The sequence below is a fragment of the Anolis sagrei genome, chromosome 6 (assembly GCF_037176765.1).
Source record: "Anolis sagrei isolate rAnoSag1 chromosome 6, rAnoSag1.mat, whole genome shotgun sequence".
Taxonomy (NCBI): Eukaryota; Metazoa; Chordata; class Lepidosauria; order Squamata; family Dactyloidae; genus Anolis; species Anolis sagrei.
Genome location: NC_090026.1, coordinates 31,199,392 through 31,217,632, shown reverse-complemented (window position 1 = coordinate 31,217,632; position 18,241 = coordinate 31,199,392). Strand labels below are relative to the sequence as shown.

Here is an 18,241-nt window from a genome sequence, read left to right as displayed (position 1 = left end):
ATAATAATAATAATATAAACTGTAGAAGAAGAGAAACTGGCAGATTATGTGAAAGGCAGTCAAGAAGCAACACTGAGGGAAGTCAATAGCAGTAAACTGCTTAAAGTGCAAAAGACAAAGAGGGAATACCGTAAAAACACAATCCAGAGCAGAAGAGAAAACTGGTGAAAGAAGGCACTCCATGGACAGTTCCTGGGGAAAAATGAGAGCCAAATTGATAAAGAAAAAACATGGCTATGGCTCACAAATGGAACTTTGAAAAAGGAGATGGAGGGCCTGATTCTGGCAGCCCAAGAACAAGCCATTTGAACCAATGCCATCAAAGCCTGACCTCACGATCGTGTTAAAAAACAAAGTATGGATTGTCAATGTTGCAATCCCAGGTGACAGCAGGATTAACAGAAACAACTGTAAAAGCTGACATGATATGAGGATTTAAAGATCGAACTGCAAAGACTCTGGCACAAACCAGTAAAGGTGGTCCCAGTGGTGATCGGCACACTGGGTGCAGTGCCTAAAGACCTTGGCCTGCACTTCAACACAATCTGCCAGCTGCAGAAGGCCACCTTACTGGGATCTGCATGCATTATTCGCCAATACATCACACAGTTCTAGACACAAGTTTCTGACATGTGATCCAATACAACAGCCAGCAGAGTGTCTGCTGTGGATGCATCTTGTTGTGTTTCAAATAATAAACTTTATTTATACCCCACCAACATCTCCCCACAGGGACTCAAGGCAGCTAACATGAGGCCAAGCCCAACAATTACAATAAAACAAAATAAAATACATACAGCAGGTAATAACTGAAATAAAATACAATAAGAAATAATACAATAGGGTAATACAATACAATAGGGCATACAATAGGGCATGAAATAAAATAAAAAAGTTAAAAACAAAGAGTTGTGATAGGGTCCTAGGTTGTGGGCCATAACTAGTGAAAATGTCAGGGCTTGGCCTAAAACTATGTGACAATAATCAGGAATTGAGGATATGTGATAAAATTGAGAAACGTTGTTTGCTTATCTGACCTTAAACATGACAGTAAATCATCATCATCGTCATCATCATCATCATCATCATCATCATCATCATCATTTAATTACTTATTAATCGCCCTCCATCCAAGATGCTCTAGGCGATTTACAAGCTAAAATTGTAAAGGATAAAAATACATACATACAGATATTGATAAAATTAACAAAGATCAAAAGCTCTAGTAAAAAGCCAGGTCTTAAGTGCTAGGGTAAAAGGCCCTAACTCAGGAATGGCTCTCATATAGGGCAGCAAGGAATTCCACAAGGCAGGGGCAGAAATAGAAAAAGCTCTGCGTCTGGTCCTTTCCAGGTGCACTTCTCTAGGACCCGGTATATAAAGTAAGTCACGTTGGGATGGTCGTTGCGACCTCCGATGATGGGAGAATGAGAGACGGTCCCTAAGGTACGATGGACCCTGGCCGTAAAGAATTTTAAAGGTCAGAACTAACATCTTATAGAGGCCACGGTACTCAGTTGGAAGCCAATGTAAATGTTGCAGCACTAGTGTTATATGGCATTTCATGGGCGTTCTTGTGAGTAACCTGGCTGCTGCATTCTGAACAATACGTGCAATTTTTCTTCAATTGTGCAATTTTTCCTGCAACAGGCGGAATGGTATGCAGGTATTACAATATAGCCGAGATGTCAAGAAACTGAACTTGAATATCACTGTCACCAATCAGCCAACGACACCTACCAATGGAGAGGATGCTCACCAAGCCCTCCTCAACATCACTTTCCCGCCCTCTTTGCTGCCTTCTTCTGTTCGACCGGTGAGAGATGGCTCCTCTTGTATAATATCTCTATTACCTCTTTCCAACTCAGTGATCGATGACTTGTCAAAAGCCACAGAGAAATAAACAACTACATGCCAATAATGCCATTCTTATTGTTTTGATGGCAGAGTTGGCTGTCACAATTGATGACCACCAAAGAGAGTCTTTCCCTTGGAAGTGTTTAAATCTTAGTGTGAGTTACAGAGATAGAGGGTGTAACTCAGCTTTGCTTGTGGAGGGTTTGAACTTTGGTGTCTTCTGATAGAAAGTAACAACTGGCAGGTGCTAGAACAGACTGGTTGAAACCCTGAAGAGCAAGCAGTTCTGGGCACAGTGAATATAAAGTGGATATATAAGGCACTAGCTTCTGTGAATTACATGGATTCAGCATCACCATTAGAGCTGGAAAAATTTGAACTTGAATTGCGACTCCCAACATGGTCATCCAAACTGGAGAGAAATCTGGCCACTATAATCGGAATGTAACTTTAAATTCCACTTTCTGAGTGTTGCACAGTTTGCAGTATGATACACAGGATGATTTTGCTGTACTTTAGAGAAATAAAGCCCATCTCACCAGACTGACTTTGTCTTTTTCTTTCATCAGACTGGAGCCTGCACGTTTAATGGGGGAGTGTTGTGTCAACTAGGCAACCCCTTCAAAAAGAACCAGCAGGTGAGTTTTTTCTGGGTCGGAATGCACTTGAAAGGCTGTTCTCCAAATCTTGCCCTTATCCATAGAATCATAGAGTCGGAGGAGACCTCATGGGCCATCCAGTCCAACCCCTTGCCAAGAAGCAGGAAAATTGCATTCAAAGCACCGCCGACAGATGGTCATCCAGACTCTGCTTAAAAGCCTCCAAAGAAGGAGCTTCCACCACACTCTGAGGCAGAGAGTTCCACTGCTGAACAGCTCTCACAGGAAGTTCTTCCTAATGTTCAGGTGGAATCTCCTTTCCTGTAGTTTGAAGCTGTTGTTCCATGTCCTAGTCTCCAGGGCAACAGAAAACAAGCTTACTCCCTCCTCCCTATGACTTCCCCTCACATATTTATACATGGCCATCATGTCTCTTCTCAGCCTTCTCTTCTTTAGCCTAAACATGCTCAGCTCTTTAAGCTGCTCCTCATAGGGTTTGTTCTCCAGACCCTTGATCATTTTAGTCACCCTCCTCTGGACACATTCCAGCTTGTCAACACCTCCCTTCAATTGTGGTGCCCAGAACTGGACACAGTGTGATTCCAGGTGTGGTTTAAGTAAGGCAGAATAGAAGGTAGCATGACTTCCCTGGATCTAGACACTATACTCCTATTTACACAGGCCAAAATCCCATTGACCTTTTTAGCTGCCACATGACATTGTTGGCTCATGTTAAATTTGTTGCCCATGAGGACTACAAGATGTTTTTCACACATACAGCTGTCGAGCCACTTGAAGTATTAGTTGCTTGATGTTTTTCGTGTGGAATGTTGAATTAGTACTTTATATATAATTTCAATCTGACAAGCTGAAAATGACACTAATTCTTTATTTCTTGTCAATATTTTTTGCAAGGGAAACATTTTGTCTTTCAATTGAGAAGGAATTTGTCTTATCACATTTTTTAAAAATAAAAACCAGTCTAATATTCTCCTTGAACCTTTGCTCTCTTGTTGTTGTTGAGTGCCTTCAAGTTGTGTCTGACATATGTTTGCCCTGCCCACGATCACAAGTGGGATTTCATGGCTTAGTGGGTAATCAAATCCTGATCTTTCAGAGTCCTAGTCCAAGAGCCAAACCATTACGTTGGTTGAGTAGTATTAAGCTTCAAAAGGCATGATGCAATTTGAGTCTGGCTTAGGAATGGGCATCATTGTCAGCAAAGTATTCTTGGTAACCAAGTTTTTCCTCTCTTCTAGGCAGAGCTAATTATTACATTTGAAGTTATTTGGATTTCATTGTACACCCAGGATGTTATCATACAAGTGGAGCCTTCCACGTGAGTCTTGTTCCAATGGTCTCTTACATTATCCCAATGATGCAGGATGAAGGGCAAGCATCTTTGTGGCTCGCTTGTTGTTTTAGCAACCTAAGAAAATAGCTTGGTAGGCCAAACCCGATGGTTGCATCATCATTATTATTATTTTTATTTTTATTTCTGACAGGTTAAGCCAGCAAAAAGATCTCACTACAATATCAGCTGTCCTCTTGGTGGACTACACTATTGATGCATCCCTGAGAATGTACGTATCTACTGAAAAGCTGAATATGGGTTAAAAAAATCAAAGAATTGTAGGAATAGGGTTTTCATAGCTATGCAAGATGAAATGCAAACACATGATGTAGCTAGTGCTGACGTGCCTTTTTTTTCTAATAGGAACACCAATCTTTATTTTCAAAATGCACCTGTAAGGTCTTTCAGCTATTGCCGGATGCAAAGTACTAATGAATCACTGGATTTATTGCCTGCAAAACTGATTAAAGTTTATATGCAAGCTAAAGCGCAGAAATGGAATACAGTAATACAATACAATAGTACACTTATACCTCTACATTTATGCGTTAAGCACTTGCAGATTTAATTATTTGTGAGTGCTGTATTTGCAGCCAACTCCACTGCTGCCCTCCCTGCGATAAGCTTCTGTAGCATTTTCTAGGTTCTCCAGGACCTAAACATGCCTAGACAAGTGTTCTGTAAGGTTAAAGAAAGTGGTTTGTATTTATGGGCACAGTTTTTTCACTTTCACGGGGACCTTGAAATACCAGAACTGGAGCTCACACAAAAAAACTACTCTTGCTTCCCTGTATTGTTATAAGTACTATAAGATAAAGGTAAATGTTTCCCCTTGACGTGAAGTCTAGTTGTGTCCAACTCTGGGGGGTGGTATTCATCTCAATTTCTAAGCCAAAGAGCCAGCGTTGTCCGTAGACACCTCTTAAGTCATGTGGCCAGCATGACTGCACAGAGCACCCTTACCTTCCCACCGGAGTGATACCTATTGATCTACTCACATTTGCATGCTTTCAAACTATTAGTTTGGCAGAAGCTGGGGCTAACAGCGGGAGGTCACCCCGCTTCCCGGATTCAAACCACTGACCTTTTGGTCAGCAAATTCAGGAGCTCAGTGGTTTAAACCTCTGCGCCACCAGGGGCTATAGCTATTGTAAAATCACAGAAAATTAGAAATTACGTCGCTGGTCTACTGTTCATCTATCAGTAGATCCCAGTGTAAATTTTGCCTGACACACTTTCCTCTTACTTTCCACACTCTCAAAAATATATAACCCTACACTTTCCTGTAGTGAACACAACCTGGCACCTTGTTAGTGTCTCCACACTTCTGAACTCTGTTTTGTCTATGACAGTGTCAACCCATGGCTCCAGTCACATTTTAGTGGGACAGTCATGGGTGAATCAGCCATGAAGCATGAAGAAGACGTTGGCAGTCCCATCAGATTTGATTTCCAGGTACGAGTGGAGCTTGGAAAGCTAATTTTATATGTTGATATTTATTATTTAAATACATATGTCATTCTAAGGTTTCGCTTCTTCTACCACAAAATAATTTCCCCCCTTTAAAAAAAAACAGTTGTTTTTTTAAAAGTTAAAAACATTGAAACTTTTGTCAACTTTCTCTGCAAAATGTTACTACTTCAAAGTTGCTTTAGTGGGTATCTTGGCATTTTTCTAGTTTGCATCCTCAAGTAGAAATAACGGAAGCTGTTACTGCTTGAATGTATTCTTTTATATCCTTGATTTTTCAAGGCATTGTTGAATCTTGAACTTTGTTTATTTGCCATGATTGCTGGAATGGGAAGTAACACCATACAATGAAAATGTTGGTATTAGCATTGAAATTCTTCTGACGCTAATCTATATATATCATTAAGTTTCATTTTATCTTTGCATTTATATTTTTAAAAATCAGAAGCAGCTTTAGAAGATTTTAGGGCCCTTCCACACAGCAGATAATCCTTGCTTTGATATCTGCTTTGAACTGGATTATCTGAGTCCACACTGCCATATAATCCAGTTCAATGTGGATTTTATACAGCTGTATGGAAGGGGGCAGAGTCTTGATCAGAAGACTAGTGGGGAAGAATGATTAATAATAATAATAATAATAATAATAACAACAACAACAACAACAACAGCAACAGCAACACTTTATTTATAAACCACCCTCTCTCCCCAAGGGGACTCAGGGCTGTTTACATGCAAAAAAGGCAAACATTCAATGCCCTACACGAATACAAACATCTTAAAAATACTACAAGATAATACAAAATAATAGCCATAAACCTATAACAAAAGAAAACTTAACATCAAAATGGAAAACAAAATACAAATAGTCAAATAAACTTAATTATACTGATAACGTAATTAACACTAACTCCAAACCTAGCCCTAACCTCCCTACTATTTTAATAATAATAATAATAATAATAATAATAATAATAATAATAATAATATTTTTCAATTCCATAGCCCTTGCAAGCAAAAATGTTATGGATAGCATAAAGAAAAAAGGAAGTTCAAGGGAAAGATCCATGAAAGTGCATGTCACTTCCAATAATTAATTCTTATTGGAAAAGTTGGGTTTGCAATATGCAAAGGATCTTTTCGGGGACTGTGCGATGTGACTTAATGTACCTTATTTCTCAATTACAATGAAATACACTTTTATTTTTGGAGACAGTGTCTGACAGGTTTAAAAACCATATATCCTCTTTGGGGAATATGGGATGCTCTTTGCTGCTCCTTATCAGACAAGAAGATCTATTATGCCTGCTCTGTCAGAGGCCAAAATGGGCCTTGGAAAATGTCATTTTGCTTTTGTCTTCTAGGTGACCACAAAGGGTGAATCTTTGGGTTCCTTGGGAACAATCATGTTAGGCTTTGAATGGCCTTATGAAGTCAGCAATGAGAAATGGCTCTTGTACCCCACCGATATCATGGTGAAAGGAAATGAACAGTGGTTCTGTGAACCCCCTGGGCAGGTCATCAACCACCTCAACCTGAGCCTCAATGTCCATGTGAGTCTGGATTTTAGCCCCTCCCACCCCACCATATTTCCTTTATTGTTCCCCCCACCAACCTACGTATTCATTTAGAAGTCTAGAATGATCCTTAACTTACCCCCAAGTTGTATTAAAATCAAAAATTTTGGCTCCCAAACATACCCTCAACTGGTGTATGTATGATACTTACTTATATTTTAGACAAGCTATCACTGCTTTTGGAGCTCCCAGTGGTGCAATGGGGTAACTGTTGAGCTGCTGAACTTGCTGACCAAAAGGTCACAGGTTCAAATCCAGAGAGTGGGGTGAGCTCCTGCTGTTAGCCCCGGTTCCTGCCAACCTAGCAGTTCTAAAACATGCAAATGTATGTAGATCAATAGGTACCGCTCTGGCGGGAAGGTAACAGAGCTCCATGCAGTCATGCCAGCCACATGACCTTGGAGGCGTCTACGGACAATGCTGATTCTTCAACTTAGAAATGGAGATGAGCACCAACCCCTAGAGTCAGACATGACTGGACTTAATGTCAGGGGAAAACCTTTACCTTTACCTATCACTGCTTTAGTCATGTGCTACTCCTAATCTATCATCACATTATCTTCCTCTGGGCAAAAATGGGCTTCAATCTGCTAGAGATAGAGGGTGTGTGTATGGGCAAGCAACAGCTTGCCTTCTGATCTGACCAAGTGTGAAACAGGTATGACCCGGAATGTATGCCACACCAGATGTAGAACCAATGAAAGTGTTTTGTCAGTGGACGTCTGTAAAGTAGTACCAGAATTCCATATAGCATCTGTTAACAGACACACAAAAGAAAATATGGCAAGCTGATTGCACTGGTGTCCTCTAATATTTGGGTCATATGGGACATCTTCCTACTTATGTACTAATTTGCCAACATATGAACTTGTATTAGAGCTTGGAAAACAAATACTTGGCTCTTGGACTCCTCCAGCCAACATTTTTGTGATATTCCAATTGCAACACTTGCGTATTCTATAAATTATGTAGTATCCTGGTTCAATTTGTCCCAAGGACAATTAGAGAGAAAAATCTCACATATCATTTGACGTTTCTTTGCCAGGTTCTTGAGTGTGCATGATTCAGAGCTTGGCATAGTCCCTTTATGGACCACCATTCTCAGAAGCCCCCCTCCCTCTTCACACAGCTTGCCCAGTGACCCTTGAATGGGGAATCCTGGGAGTTATAGTTTAAAAGGGATTTTTCCAAGCTGTGGCTTAAATTCAGAAAAGTGACAAGATCTTTCCCTTTCCAGCAACATAATCATAGCAGCATCTTAAGAAGGAAGAAGCGTGACCTGGAGGCTTCTTCCAAAAGTGAAGTGCCCATCACACTGGCAGCAGCAAAGAAAGCCAAGTCAGAAACATCACTGGTGAGCATCCAAAGCCCTCCTCCCCAAATTGAACAAACTTCTTCACTGCTCTCCACCTTATGCTCTCGTTTCTAACATTCGTCCTTTGTCTCCAGAGCTGCTCCAAAGGAACCTCTCGCTGCATTTGGTTTGAGTGCCCCCTCAAGGACATCGGAGCTGTGACGGACGTGACTGTCCGAGCAAGGGTCTGGAATAGCACCTTCATAGAGGTAAGCCCTATCCCTGCCTCTTACTCTTTTGACTAAGGGCAGTGCAGCTGTTAGAACATCAAAGCAGAACAAGGGACACCCAGATTGAAATACCCACAAAAGACACCCACTGGGAACTGTCACAACCTTTCAGTCTAATCTCACTCATATGGTTGTTGTCAGACTAAATTGGGGACCAAAATGCCATGTATGGCATCCTGGACCTTTGAACATAGAATGAAATAGAAACATCGACATAATGTTGGGGGTGGTGGTACATTGATTATAATGAAGAAAAGTAGATGTGCGACTGTGAGCAGACTTTTTCTCCCCTAACCCCATGTGTGTATGTGTGTATGCATGTGTGTGTGTGTGTTCTTTTTTTGCAGGAAGTTTCAGGGCATCTAGATGTTCATTATTTCTTTCCTGGTTGAAAGAACAGCTTCCAGTTGTGAAACCAAATATGTTTTATAGACCAGGAAGTTGCAACTCCTGGTGTTTGAGTTATTGTTGGACTGCAGTTTTTATTAGCTCTTAATCAGTATAGCCCATGGACAGTAAAAGTTACAGCCCTTCGATATCTGGAAAAGTATAGTTTGCCTACCAGGTGTAGATATTTTAATTCCTAAAATTTCAAAGAAAACAAAATATATGTAGGCATCCTGGAATGGTTTCTTTTTTGTTGCCTTCATTATTTATGTCACTTTTTTGTCTCTGAGGATTATTATCTCAGATTTTGAAGTTTGTCACAGCAGTGACAAAACACTGGCTCCATAGTTCAGTGGACAACCCCATCCTTTGTGTGCAGAAAGATCCAGTTTCAGTCCTTCATTTATTCAATAAGAGAGTCCAATGGCAGAGATAGAAAAAGTTTCCAACCTGAAACCCTGGATGCCATTGCAAGTTAGAAAAGGTTCAGAGTATTTACTATGAAGACTATACATCCCAAAGTCCTATACATGTGCAAATAATAACCTTTCTAGACTCTAAGGCCCTTCCACACTGCCCTATATCCTGGAATATCAAGGCAGAAAATCCCACATTATCTGAGTGTGGATTCAGATAGCCCAGTTCAAAGCAGATATTGTGGGATTTTCTGACATGATATTCTGGGATATAGGGCTGTGTGGGAGGGCCCTAAGTCACTGTAGCTACAGTCCTGGCATATATAGACCATGACTGCCATCAGTCATTATCTATATTAGTAATTTAAACATTTCCAGGAATTGTATGGTTTCTCACGCAGCTACATATATTGAACATTCAATAGAGGGAATGCACTTGGGGAAACAAACATTAGTAATGCTCCTTTTAACATGTTCATCCTTTTCTGTCCATCCCCTGGAAATGTAGGATTATCATGACTTTGACCGGGTGAAGGTGATGGGGCAAGCCACACTGTTTCTCAGGACAAATGTATCTACCATCAACATGAAAAATGACACAGTGTGGGTGAGTACAACTGGATTCCTATGGCACAGCTGCTCCTGAAAGTCACCAAATCAAGCCCCTGCCAGCTGCAACGAAGTATCACCCTGTAAAATCATGGCTCTTATATGTAGTTTGGCAAGGCACTAGCATTGTTTGGCAGAGAAGGCCAAAAATCTTGTAAAAAAACAGCTCCCGTGATTCCATAACATTGGGCAGTGGCAGTTAAAGTGGTGTCAAACTGCATTAATTCCAGATACACCCAAAGAGAAACAGTTCTCTTAAGTGGCAGGTGCTGACCTATTCGCCTAGTTGACCTCTGTGTATAGATGCCAGTGCTGACCTATTAGCCTAGTTGACCTCTGTGTATAGAATGAGAGAGAATATCTGGGTTGCTGTAAGTTTTTCGGGCTGCATGGCCATGTTCCAGAAGCATTCTCTCCTGACATTTCGCTTGCATATATGGCAGGCATCCTCAGAGATTGTGACCTCACAACCTCTGAGGATGCCTGCCATATATGCAAGCGAAACATCAGGAGAGAATGCTTCTGGAACATGGCCATGCAGCCCAAAAAAACTTAGAGCAATCCAGTGATTCTGGTCATGAAAGCCTTCGACAACACAGAGAGGATATCGTTTAATGTTCCATCTTGGGCGATACATAATTATTTTTTAGTCTTCCAGATTCTCCCTTTTGAATATCTATTTTGTTGATTGGGTGAAACCAACATTTTAACTCAAGGAACCAATGTGATGCAGTGATTCAAACATTGGACAATGACTTTAGAGACAAGGGTTTGAACATCCGCTTAGCCAGGAAACCCACTGAGTGCCCTTGGGAAAGTCACACCCTCAGCCTCAGAGGAAAGCAATGGCAAACCCCTTCTGAACAAATCTTGCAAAAAATATTCTCTGATAGGTTCAGAGCTGCCATAGGTTGGAAATGAGTTGAAATTACACCATCACCACCACAACAACATTTTGGCTTTCTGTTGTCCACCTCACTGGCCTACATCTGGCATGCTGATGCATATTGATGACATAATTTGCCTACATCCGTGTATAAGGCCCCATGTGATTGTAGGACATGAGCAGGAGGGAGGCACAAGCAGGAATATTAATCCACTTGCCTTTCTCTGCTATTGTCCTTCGTAATCCATGCATTTACCAAAGATATGGAGAGGCTGAATGAAAAGCACCTATCTTTCAGCCTCATGATTTTTCCAATCACCAACCAGTATCTACAGCATGGAAACAATAGTTCTGCTCTGCTTTTCATCACTCCTATAAATTTCCTCAAGACTTTTAATGAAGCACTCTGCAAACGTAGGAACGATGGCATACACATGCCAGGTATTAGTATCATTAACATTCTGGACTATATCCCATCTTACCTATATGTGCAGAGCTCAGAAATAATGGGTTTTTTGGACCACAACTCCCTGAAGCTTCTGGGAATTGCAGTTCAAAATAGTAAGCCTTTCAACTCTAAAATTAGTATTAAAAACTCTAAAATCAGTATTAGAAACTATAAAATCAGAATTAAAAACTTTAAAATCGGGACAGTAAATATAGAGGAGCACTAAAAAAACAGGAATCTCTTGACATGAAACGATAAGGGCTAGTTAACGCCTCTCAACAAAGGATTCCCCCAGGCAGGAAGTAGCCAGGCTTTGAAGCTATGAGGTCATAAAATGCTAATCAAGGCAGCCAATTACAACATTTACACTAGCCTCAAGCAGACAAGAATTCTTTCTCTAACCTTGGACATTCCACAGATAGATAAACCCAACTTGCCTAGTTTCCAACAGACCTCACAACCTCTGAGGATGCCTGCCATAAATATGGGCAAAGAGTCAGGAGAGAATGCATCTGAACATGGCCATACAGCCCAGAACACGTACAGCAATCCAGTAATTCCAGCCATGAAAGCCTTCGACAACATAGATATCATCTTTTTTGATCCAATCAAAACAGCCATGTCCCTGAATTTGGAAAACTTTGCTTGAAAGCCCAAAGCTTTGTGAGGCTTAGATGCCTCTCAATTAGAGGGTCACCATGAGTTGAAGCTTATTCATTGGCAAATAACAATAATAACAAACGTGTTGTATAATTCAGACAATGCTGGGCTGCTGCTTCCATGCTGTTTTATATTTAAACAGTTATGTTTAGCTTCCTCTTCCTCTTATCTTTCCTCCCTAATGGCACGCTTTCTTCTTGTTTATGTTCCCACCCTTTAGTACACTGTGAACATTGACTCTGAGTTGAGTGAAGAACAGCCGGCTGAACTTGAACTATGGTTGGTGTTGGTTGCTGTTGCAGCTGGACTTCTGCTTTTGGGACTCATTGTCTTACTGCTGTGGAAGGTGAGAAGAAGATGGTTTGTGTCTTAAAGCAACAACAAACAAACAAATAAAACCAGCAGGGGAAGGCGAGGACAAGCAGCTCCATCTTTTTGCCTCTTTGTCTTGTCTATTTAGAAAAACTGTGCTTAGGAATGTTCTGGACAGAAACTCCCATAATCCCCAGTTTAGGCAGAATAAGATGAACTTTAAAAAAGAATTTAATAATTGTTGCTGCTGATCTTTACAGCAAACATATGAAAAGGAAAAATAAACAAAGCTGTTGCCTGTGGCAAGTCTGGATGTCAGAGCAGATTTTCAGGGCTGACATACATCTCTTGATCAGTCAGAGGGTGGATTGATCTCAGCTCAGTACAAAATGTTCATGTATTAAGGCTAGAGCAACCTGGCCAGACCGGCTTGCAATGCAGGAAGTGTCACCTTACATTATTGAGATTTATTTAGTGTGACGTAATATCTGCTCTGAGTTAGGACATGTTTTTGGCGTTAAGCATGTCATTCTGGAGCACAGCCAATGGAGCCTCCACATGCTTCTCTTGCCTCATGGAAAACCTGGTTGGGCTGCTAGGAAATGGTATTTAGACTCGAATTAACACAAGCATCAGGTGAATCTTTGGAAAATTAATATGTGGCCATTCCATTCCCCCTTCATCCTATTTGTATTGGTCTCAGAAGTTAGAGGGAAAGCTTTTTCTTTCATTACAATCCCAGAATTCCCCCATCATTATGGGCACTGGCTATATTGGCTGGAAGATTCTGAGGGTGGTGACTTAAAGAACTAACTTTTGTTAGGGAAAGCTACCCAAAAATAGCAGAGCATCCAAAATACAAACATGATTCTATTATTTATTTATCGTGTCAGGAGTGAACCAAACAGTTGTATTGTATTTTTTAAAAAAACACAAAGTTTGCAAACTTGGCATTCTATTAAATGTCCTTTGACCAGTAGCTGACCGCTTGGAGTGCCTCTGGAGTTGCTATAAGAAGGTCCTCCATTGTGCATGTCGCATGGCTCAGGTTGCATTGTAGTAAGTGGTCTGTGGTTTGCTCTTCTCCACATGTCATGGATTCTACTTTGTAGCCCCATTTCATAAGGTTGGCTCTGCATCTCGTGGTACCAGAGCGCAGTCTGTTCAGCCCCTTCCAATTGCCCAGTTTTCTGTGTGCCCAGGAGGGAGTCTCTCATTTGGTATCAGCCATTGATTGAGGTTCTGGGTTTGAGCCTGCCACTTTTGGACTCTCATTTGCTGAGGTGTTCCTGCGAGTGTCTCTGTAGGTCTTAGAAAACTATTTCTTGATTTAAGCCGTCGACGTGCTGGCTGATATCCAAACAAGGGATGGGCCAGAGATGTCACTGCCATGGTCCTTTCACTATTGGTTGCTACTTCCTGGCGGATGTCAGGTGATGCAATACCGGCTAAACAGTGTAATTTCTGTAATTTCTCCGGTGGTGTAGGGCGCAGACATATTTCTTATCTCATTAAGAGCCACATCCACTGTTTTAGCATGGTAAGATGTGTTCCATACTGGGCATGCATACTCAGCAGCAGCGTAGCAAAGCGCAAGGCCAGATGTCTTCACTGTATCTGTATCTGGATACATATAGTTGAGCATTCAGCTCACAGCGAGTAGAATGTGAAGTGCCATTGGTTGTGGCTGCAGAAGAATTCAGAGCTTAGGCAGGCAAAGATGGAGAGTGCTATCTTTATAAAATCACAAAAGTTTTATTTACATTAAAAATAACTACATTTCTTAATATTAAAGAACTTGGTCTGAGCTACTCTGTACTCCATCTCTTCTAGGGTTTATAGAGAGGGGAGAACACCAAGTACTACATCTCTCTTGACACACAAGCATAGAGAGATCTGAAAACATACAGTATACACTAAGATGGAAAAGCAGAAGTCTGCATGCATTAGAAAAGTATCCATTCTACATAACCAATTGGAATGAGAGCAGAAAGAGAGAGAAGAGAGCAAATTCATTCAGGAGAAAAGGGGGAAGGGATTCCCTCAGCTCCCAGAAATCCCAGAAATCCCAGCCAGTTTACCAGCTGTTAGCATTTCTGGGAGCCAAAACATCTGGGGATCCACAGGTTGAGAACCACTGCTCTAAAGCTAACTAACTACTCCTTATTGAGGACTGGAGTCTTGGGCAGTGTGGAGTTGAATTCCAACAACTTTTCCAAACTTGTGTCCAAACTACAAAATATACACTTCCTATCCTTAGAAACAATTATAACAAGTACCTTTGTAAAGCTATTCCAAAGTTTTTAAAGCAATCATGGCAAGAATAGAACTTGGCAAAAGTTATTTTTGGACTAAATTGGGCACACTGTTTCAGGGATTCTGGGAGTTGTGGCCCCAAAGTAGAATTTTTCAAACTCTGGGTTGAAGAGCACCTTCAAAATATGTTTGTTATCTTGCCTTCTTCCATATCTTTGCTACAACTGTGTTCCAGTCAGAGGCAGCTCTTCCATTAAGTACAGCGAAGCATTTGCCTCTGGCTGGAAACGTTTGATGTTGTGAAGGGTTATTTAATATGCACTTATTCTATTGCCAGAGATAAGTTCTTGTGGGATTATTCTACATAGCATCTTCCAGAAATACCTAGTGAGATATAGCCAGGATGGGTTGGAAATTGTATCTTATTATTTGCAGTGATGATTTCTTTTTCTATGAAAATGGAAAAACAGCTTATGCCAGAAGGCATGAAATACACATAATCAGTACCAGCAACCCTACAAATAATTCATTCAGTCCCAGTTGGCATGTTGCAAGCTGCAATGTATAGAACCAAGTTAAGCATGAAATCAGTAGCAGAGGTGCTCTCCAGACATGGACATTTGCACTGAAATCTGGTCAGTTTGTCCTGCCTGCCCTGCACACCCCATCACACTGTTTCCTTGCTTGTTGACCCTAACGTTTGACCCCTGCTTCCTCATAGTGTGGCTTCTTCCGGAGGGCAAGCACACGAGCCATGTACGAGGCCAAGGGCCAGAAAGCCATGATGAAGATCCAGCCATCGGAAACTAAGCGGCTGACTGACAGCTACTAGTTCCTGTCTCGGGGTGGACATTGCCTACCCCTTTGCCCTGTATCTTGGTAAATCTGCATGGATGGGTGGTTGGGGCAAGACCTGTCTTTTTCACTGTCAATTCTCACCTTCTCTTGCTCCTTCCCCAAAGTCCCTGGCTTGGAGAGCTCTAGTCCAGTGTTGAGGCAGGGAAAATAGTGTCCTAATTTTCATGACAAGAGGTTCTAAGTGGCTTAGAACCTCTTAGTTGGCTGGGTTCATACCTAGCCCAATTTTGTCTATTCTGACTCACAATGGGTGTCACATAAAGAGAGGTCTTCCCCATCTCCTCATACCTGATCTCTTTAATTAGAGATGCCCTGTACAGAACTTGAACTATTGCCTCACTTTCTACATACAGATCATGTCCTCTGAGTATGATCTTCTGGCAAATACTTGAATCTTCTCGTCTGGCTGAATTAGGACATCTGCATTCATTCTTATGCTAAAAATGTGTCAATTACCTTTGAAACAATCAAAACATTCAAAGGAAGAGGCTTTTTGTTTTTGTGGAAGAGAAAGATGTAAAGAAAAACTCTAGGTAGCATAGTACCACATACTTATTTCAAGATGAGAAGGAACCATGTTTAGTTGTTATGGTTTGTTGTGTTGGATCACACTGCTAGCTTTTCCAACACAAGGTCCACTGGCCATATTCCCAGAAGGATTCTCATACACTAGTTAGTCCTGGACCAGGTACCTTTATCCTCAAGCTCTGCCACCATAAAATATGTGTTTCACACAACACATTAAATGCTCTCCACCAGGTTTTGGCCCTCTCGGTTTCACCTGTTTTGTGTTACTAACTCAAAAGTTTTCTTTTTCCTAGACTTTAATAACCAGCTGTTTCTTTGGTGGCTTCCAAGATGACACTTAATTCTGTGTGATCAAAATCTTTCACTTTCTAATCTCATTCTTCCCCTGAAATTTCTGGGTCCAAATGACCATTCTGATGTGGCATTGAAATGGCAGAACCAGCAGAGATGGGCCAAAGTGGGCATACTCCCCATTCTCAGTAATGTCTTAATATAAGGGTGGGCAATGATGTTTGTGTGGGTATTTGGATAAAGATAGGCCCGTTCCACACAGCTGAATAAAATCCCAGATTATCTGCTTTGAACTGGAATATATGGCAGTGTGGACTCAGAAAACTCAGATTAAAGCAGGTATTGTGGGATTTTCTGCCTTGATGTTCTGGGTTATATGGCTGCGAGGAAGGGCCCATAGAGATGAGAATGTTGAAGAAAACATCATTTCCAGCTACTGATTATTTTATACAATCATCAATTGCATTGTCCAGATTTTTTTTTAAGGACATTTTTATGATATCAGTTTTACGTCATTAAGAATTTTTCTGGTAAGTAATATTAACAGCCTTGCTAAAATACCAGTGACTGGAAGAAGATTTTTTTTCTTTCCTCGCTTTAATATACTGCACTATGGCACTTAATAGTACTCTAACACTATAACACTCCTTTCGTTAAGTGGTATTTCCTATTAAAGCATGCCAGGAAAGTACTTTTGCGCTACTCAGCAGATAAATTTAAAAATAGTGCTGACTGCAATGGGCATATTTAATCTTTGCTGAGTGGCGAAAGGTTTACTCCATGCTAAATCACTTCCCATGTTGAGATTATGCCTCCATAAGAAGAGAGAAGGGGGCATACACATATCACTGCCCTTCCCTTCTGAGAAATGTTTTACTTTCTCCAATAAGGCTTTTATTTAGATTTTTTTTTGTCCCTGAAGCCCTATGGGAGCCACTTCATTATTTTAAAAGGTATGTTATAAATAACTAGTTCCTACCAACCTCTGTCTTGTGTCTCAACCTGGCATTGAGCCTTATTTCAATGTGAGGGTGGGATTGAAGCAAGAACTATTTTTTTTTCTCCTGAAACTCCTATGGGGTTCAATGCCAAAAGCTGGCTGAGATTTTTAAACTATCTTATTTATTTTTTAATGCTCGTTTTCAGCCTTTTTTTTTCAAATCAAAGCACACTTTTGGAAGAGAGGGTTAAAGGCATTGTGCCACTCCAAGCTGTGTTTTGGGGGCAGGGGGGTGGGGGGCGGATTTTTTCCCATTTGAGGGGGGGGGGAATCTTTCTCATTTTTTTTAACTTGAGGGGAGTACAGAGTCTTTATTGTATTTCTGTTCTGTTTTTCCCAACCCCTAGGTGGACTCAAAGCGGTTTCCATCATAATAAATGGCAAAGATTCAGTGCCTCACAATAATATAAAACAATACATTACAACTAAAACAATAACATAACCATAAATTTAAACAGTTAAAAATGATGCAAACTGTCAAACAGAGCCGTAAAATGTTAAACATTTAGCTATTGCATCAATCCTGTGAATTCCTTTAGTTGCTTAAGTATTGCCATCATTTGTCAATTACCTTCTTGCCTAGCTAGGTTTTCAGCTGTTTCCTGAACATCAGGAGGGAGGGAGCCACTCTAATCTCACTGGGGAGAGAGCTCCACAGCCAAGGGGCCACCACCGAGAGGGCCCTGTCTCTCGTGCCCACCAATCAGACCTGCGAAGGTGGTGGGACTGAGAGCAGGACCTCCCCGGCTGAGCTTCATGCTCTAACTGGCTCATAAAGGGAGGTGTGTTCAGACAGGTAAACTTTGAGTCTCATAAATAGATTTTGGGAGGTATTTATGGTTGCAGTTATCCTTATCCTGACAGCCTTTCAACCACCACAGGAGAATGGTCAGATACATTGGCCCTCTTTGCTATCGTCTTTCTTCTCCAGAAAACTAAAACCTCTCCTTCTCCTTTTTCTTGCCTACTCTTGGATATTCTTCTCGCTCGGATACTCAGGGTTGTTTGCATATGTTTTCCTTCCTCCTGTAACCTCTCTTTTTCCCTCTCTCCATTTCAGTGCAACTTCTTTAAGCGAACCCGCTACTATCGAATCATGCCCAAATACCACGCTATTCGGATCCGGCAGGAGGACCGTTACCAGCCGGC

At 41.1% G+C, this 18,241-nt stretch overlaps 1 protein-coding gene across 1 annotated transcript in view; it reads left to right on the top strand.

Annotated features, from left to right (window-relative positions):
• The window catches only part of ITGA3 (integrin subunit alpha 3), an 87,264-nt gene extending 69,023 nt beyond the window's left edge, over positions 1 to 18,241 (top strand). Inside the window, exons 15-26 of the mRNA XM_060780824.2 lie at positions 1,651 to 1,816; positions 2,427 to 2,495; positions 3,716 to 3,795; positions 3,962 to 4,039; positions 5,163 to 5,265; positions 6,645 to 6,833; positions 8,095 to 8,211; positions 8,307 to 8,420; positions 9,753 to 9,851; positions 12,068 to 12,193; positions 15,137 to 15,294; positions 18,153 to 18,241. Of these exons, the coding sequence (XP_060636807.2) occupies positions 1,651 to 1,816; positions 2,427 to 2,495; positions 3,716 to 3,795; positions 3,962 to 4,039; positions 5,163 to 5,265; positions 6,645 to 6,833; positions 8,095 to 8,211; positions 8,307 to 8,420; positions 9,753 to 9,851; positions 12,068 to 12,193; positions 15,137 to 15,247 (1,252 nt within the window). The 3' untranslated portion in view covers positions 15,248 to 15,294; positions 18,153 to 18,241. The remainder of the gene's footprint in view (positions 1 to 1,650; positions 1,817 to 2,426; positions 2,496 to 3,715; positions 3,796 to 3,961; positions 4,040 to 5,162; positions 5,266 to 6,644; positions 6,834 to 8,094; positions 8,212 to 8,306; positions 8,421 to 9,752; positions 9,852 to 12,067; positions 12,194 to 15,136; positions 15,295 to 18,152) is intronic.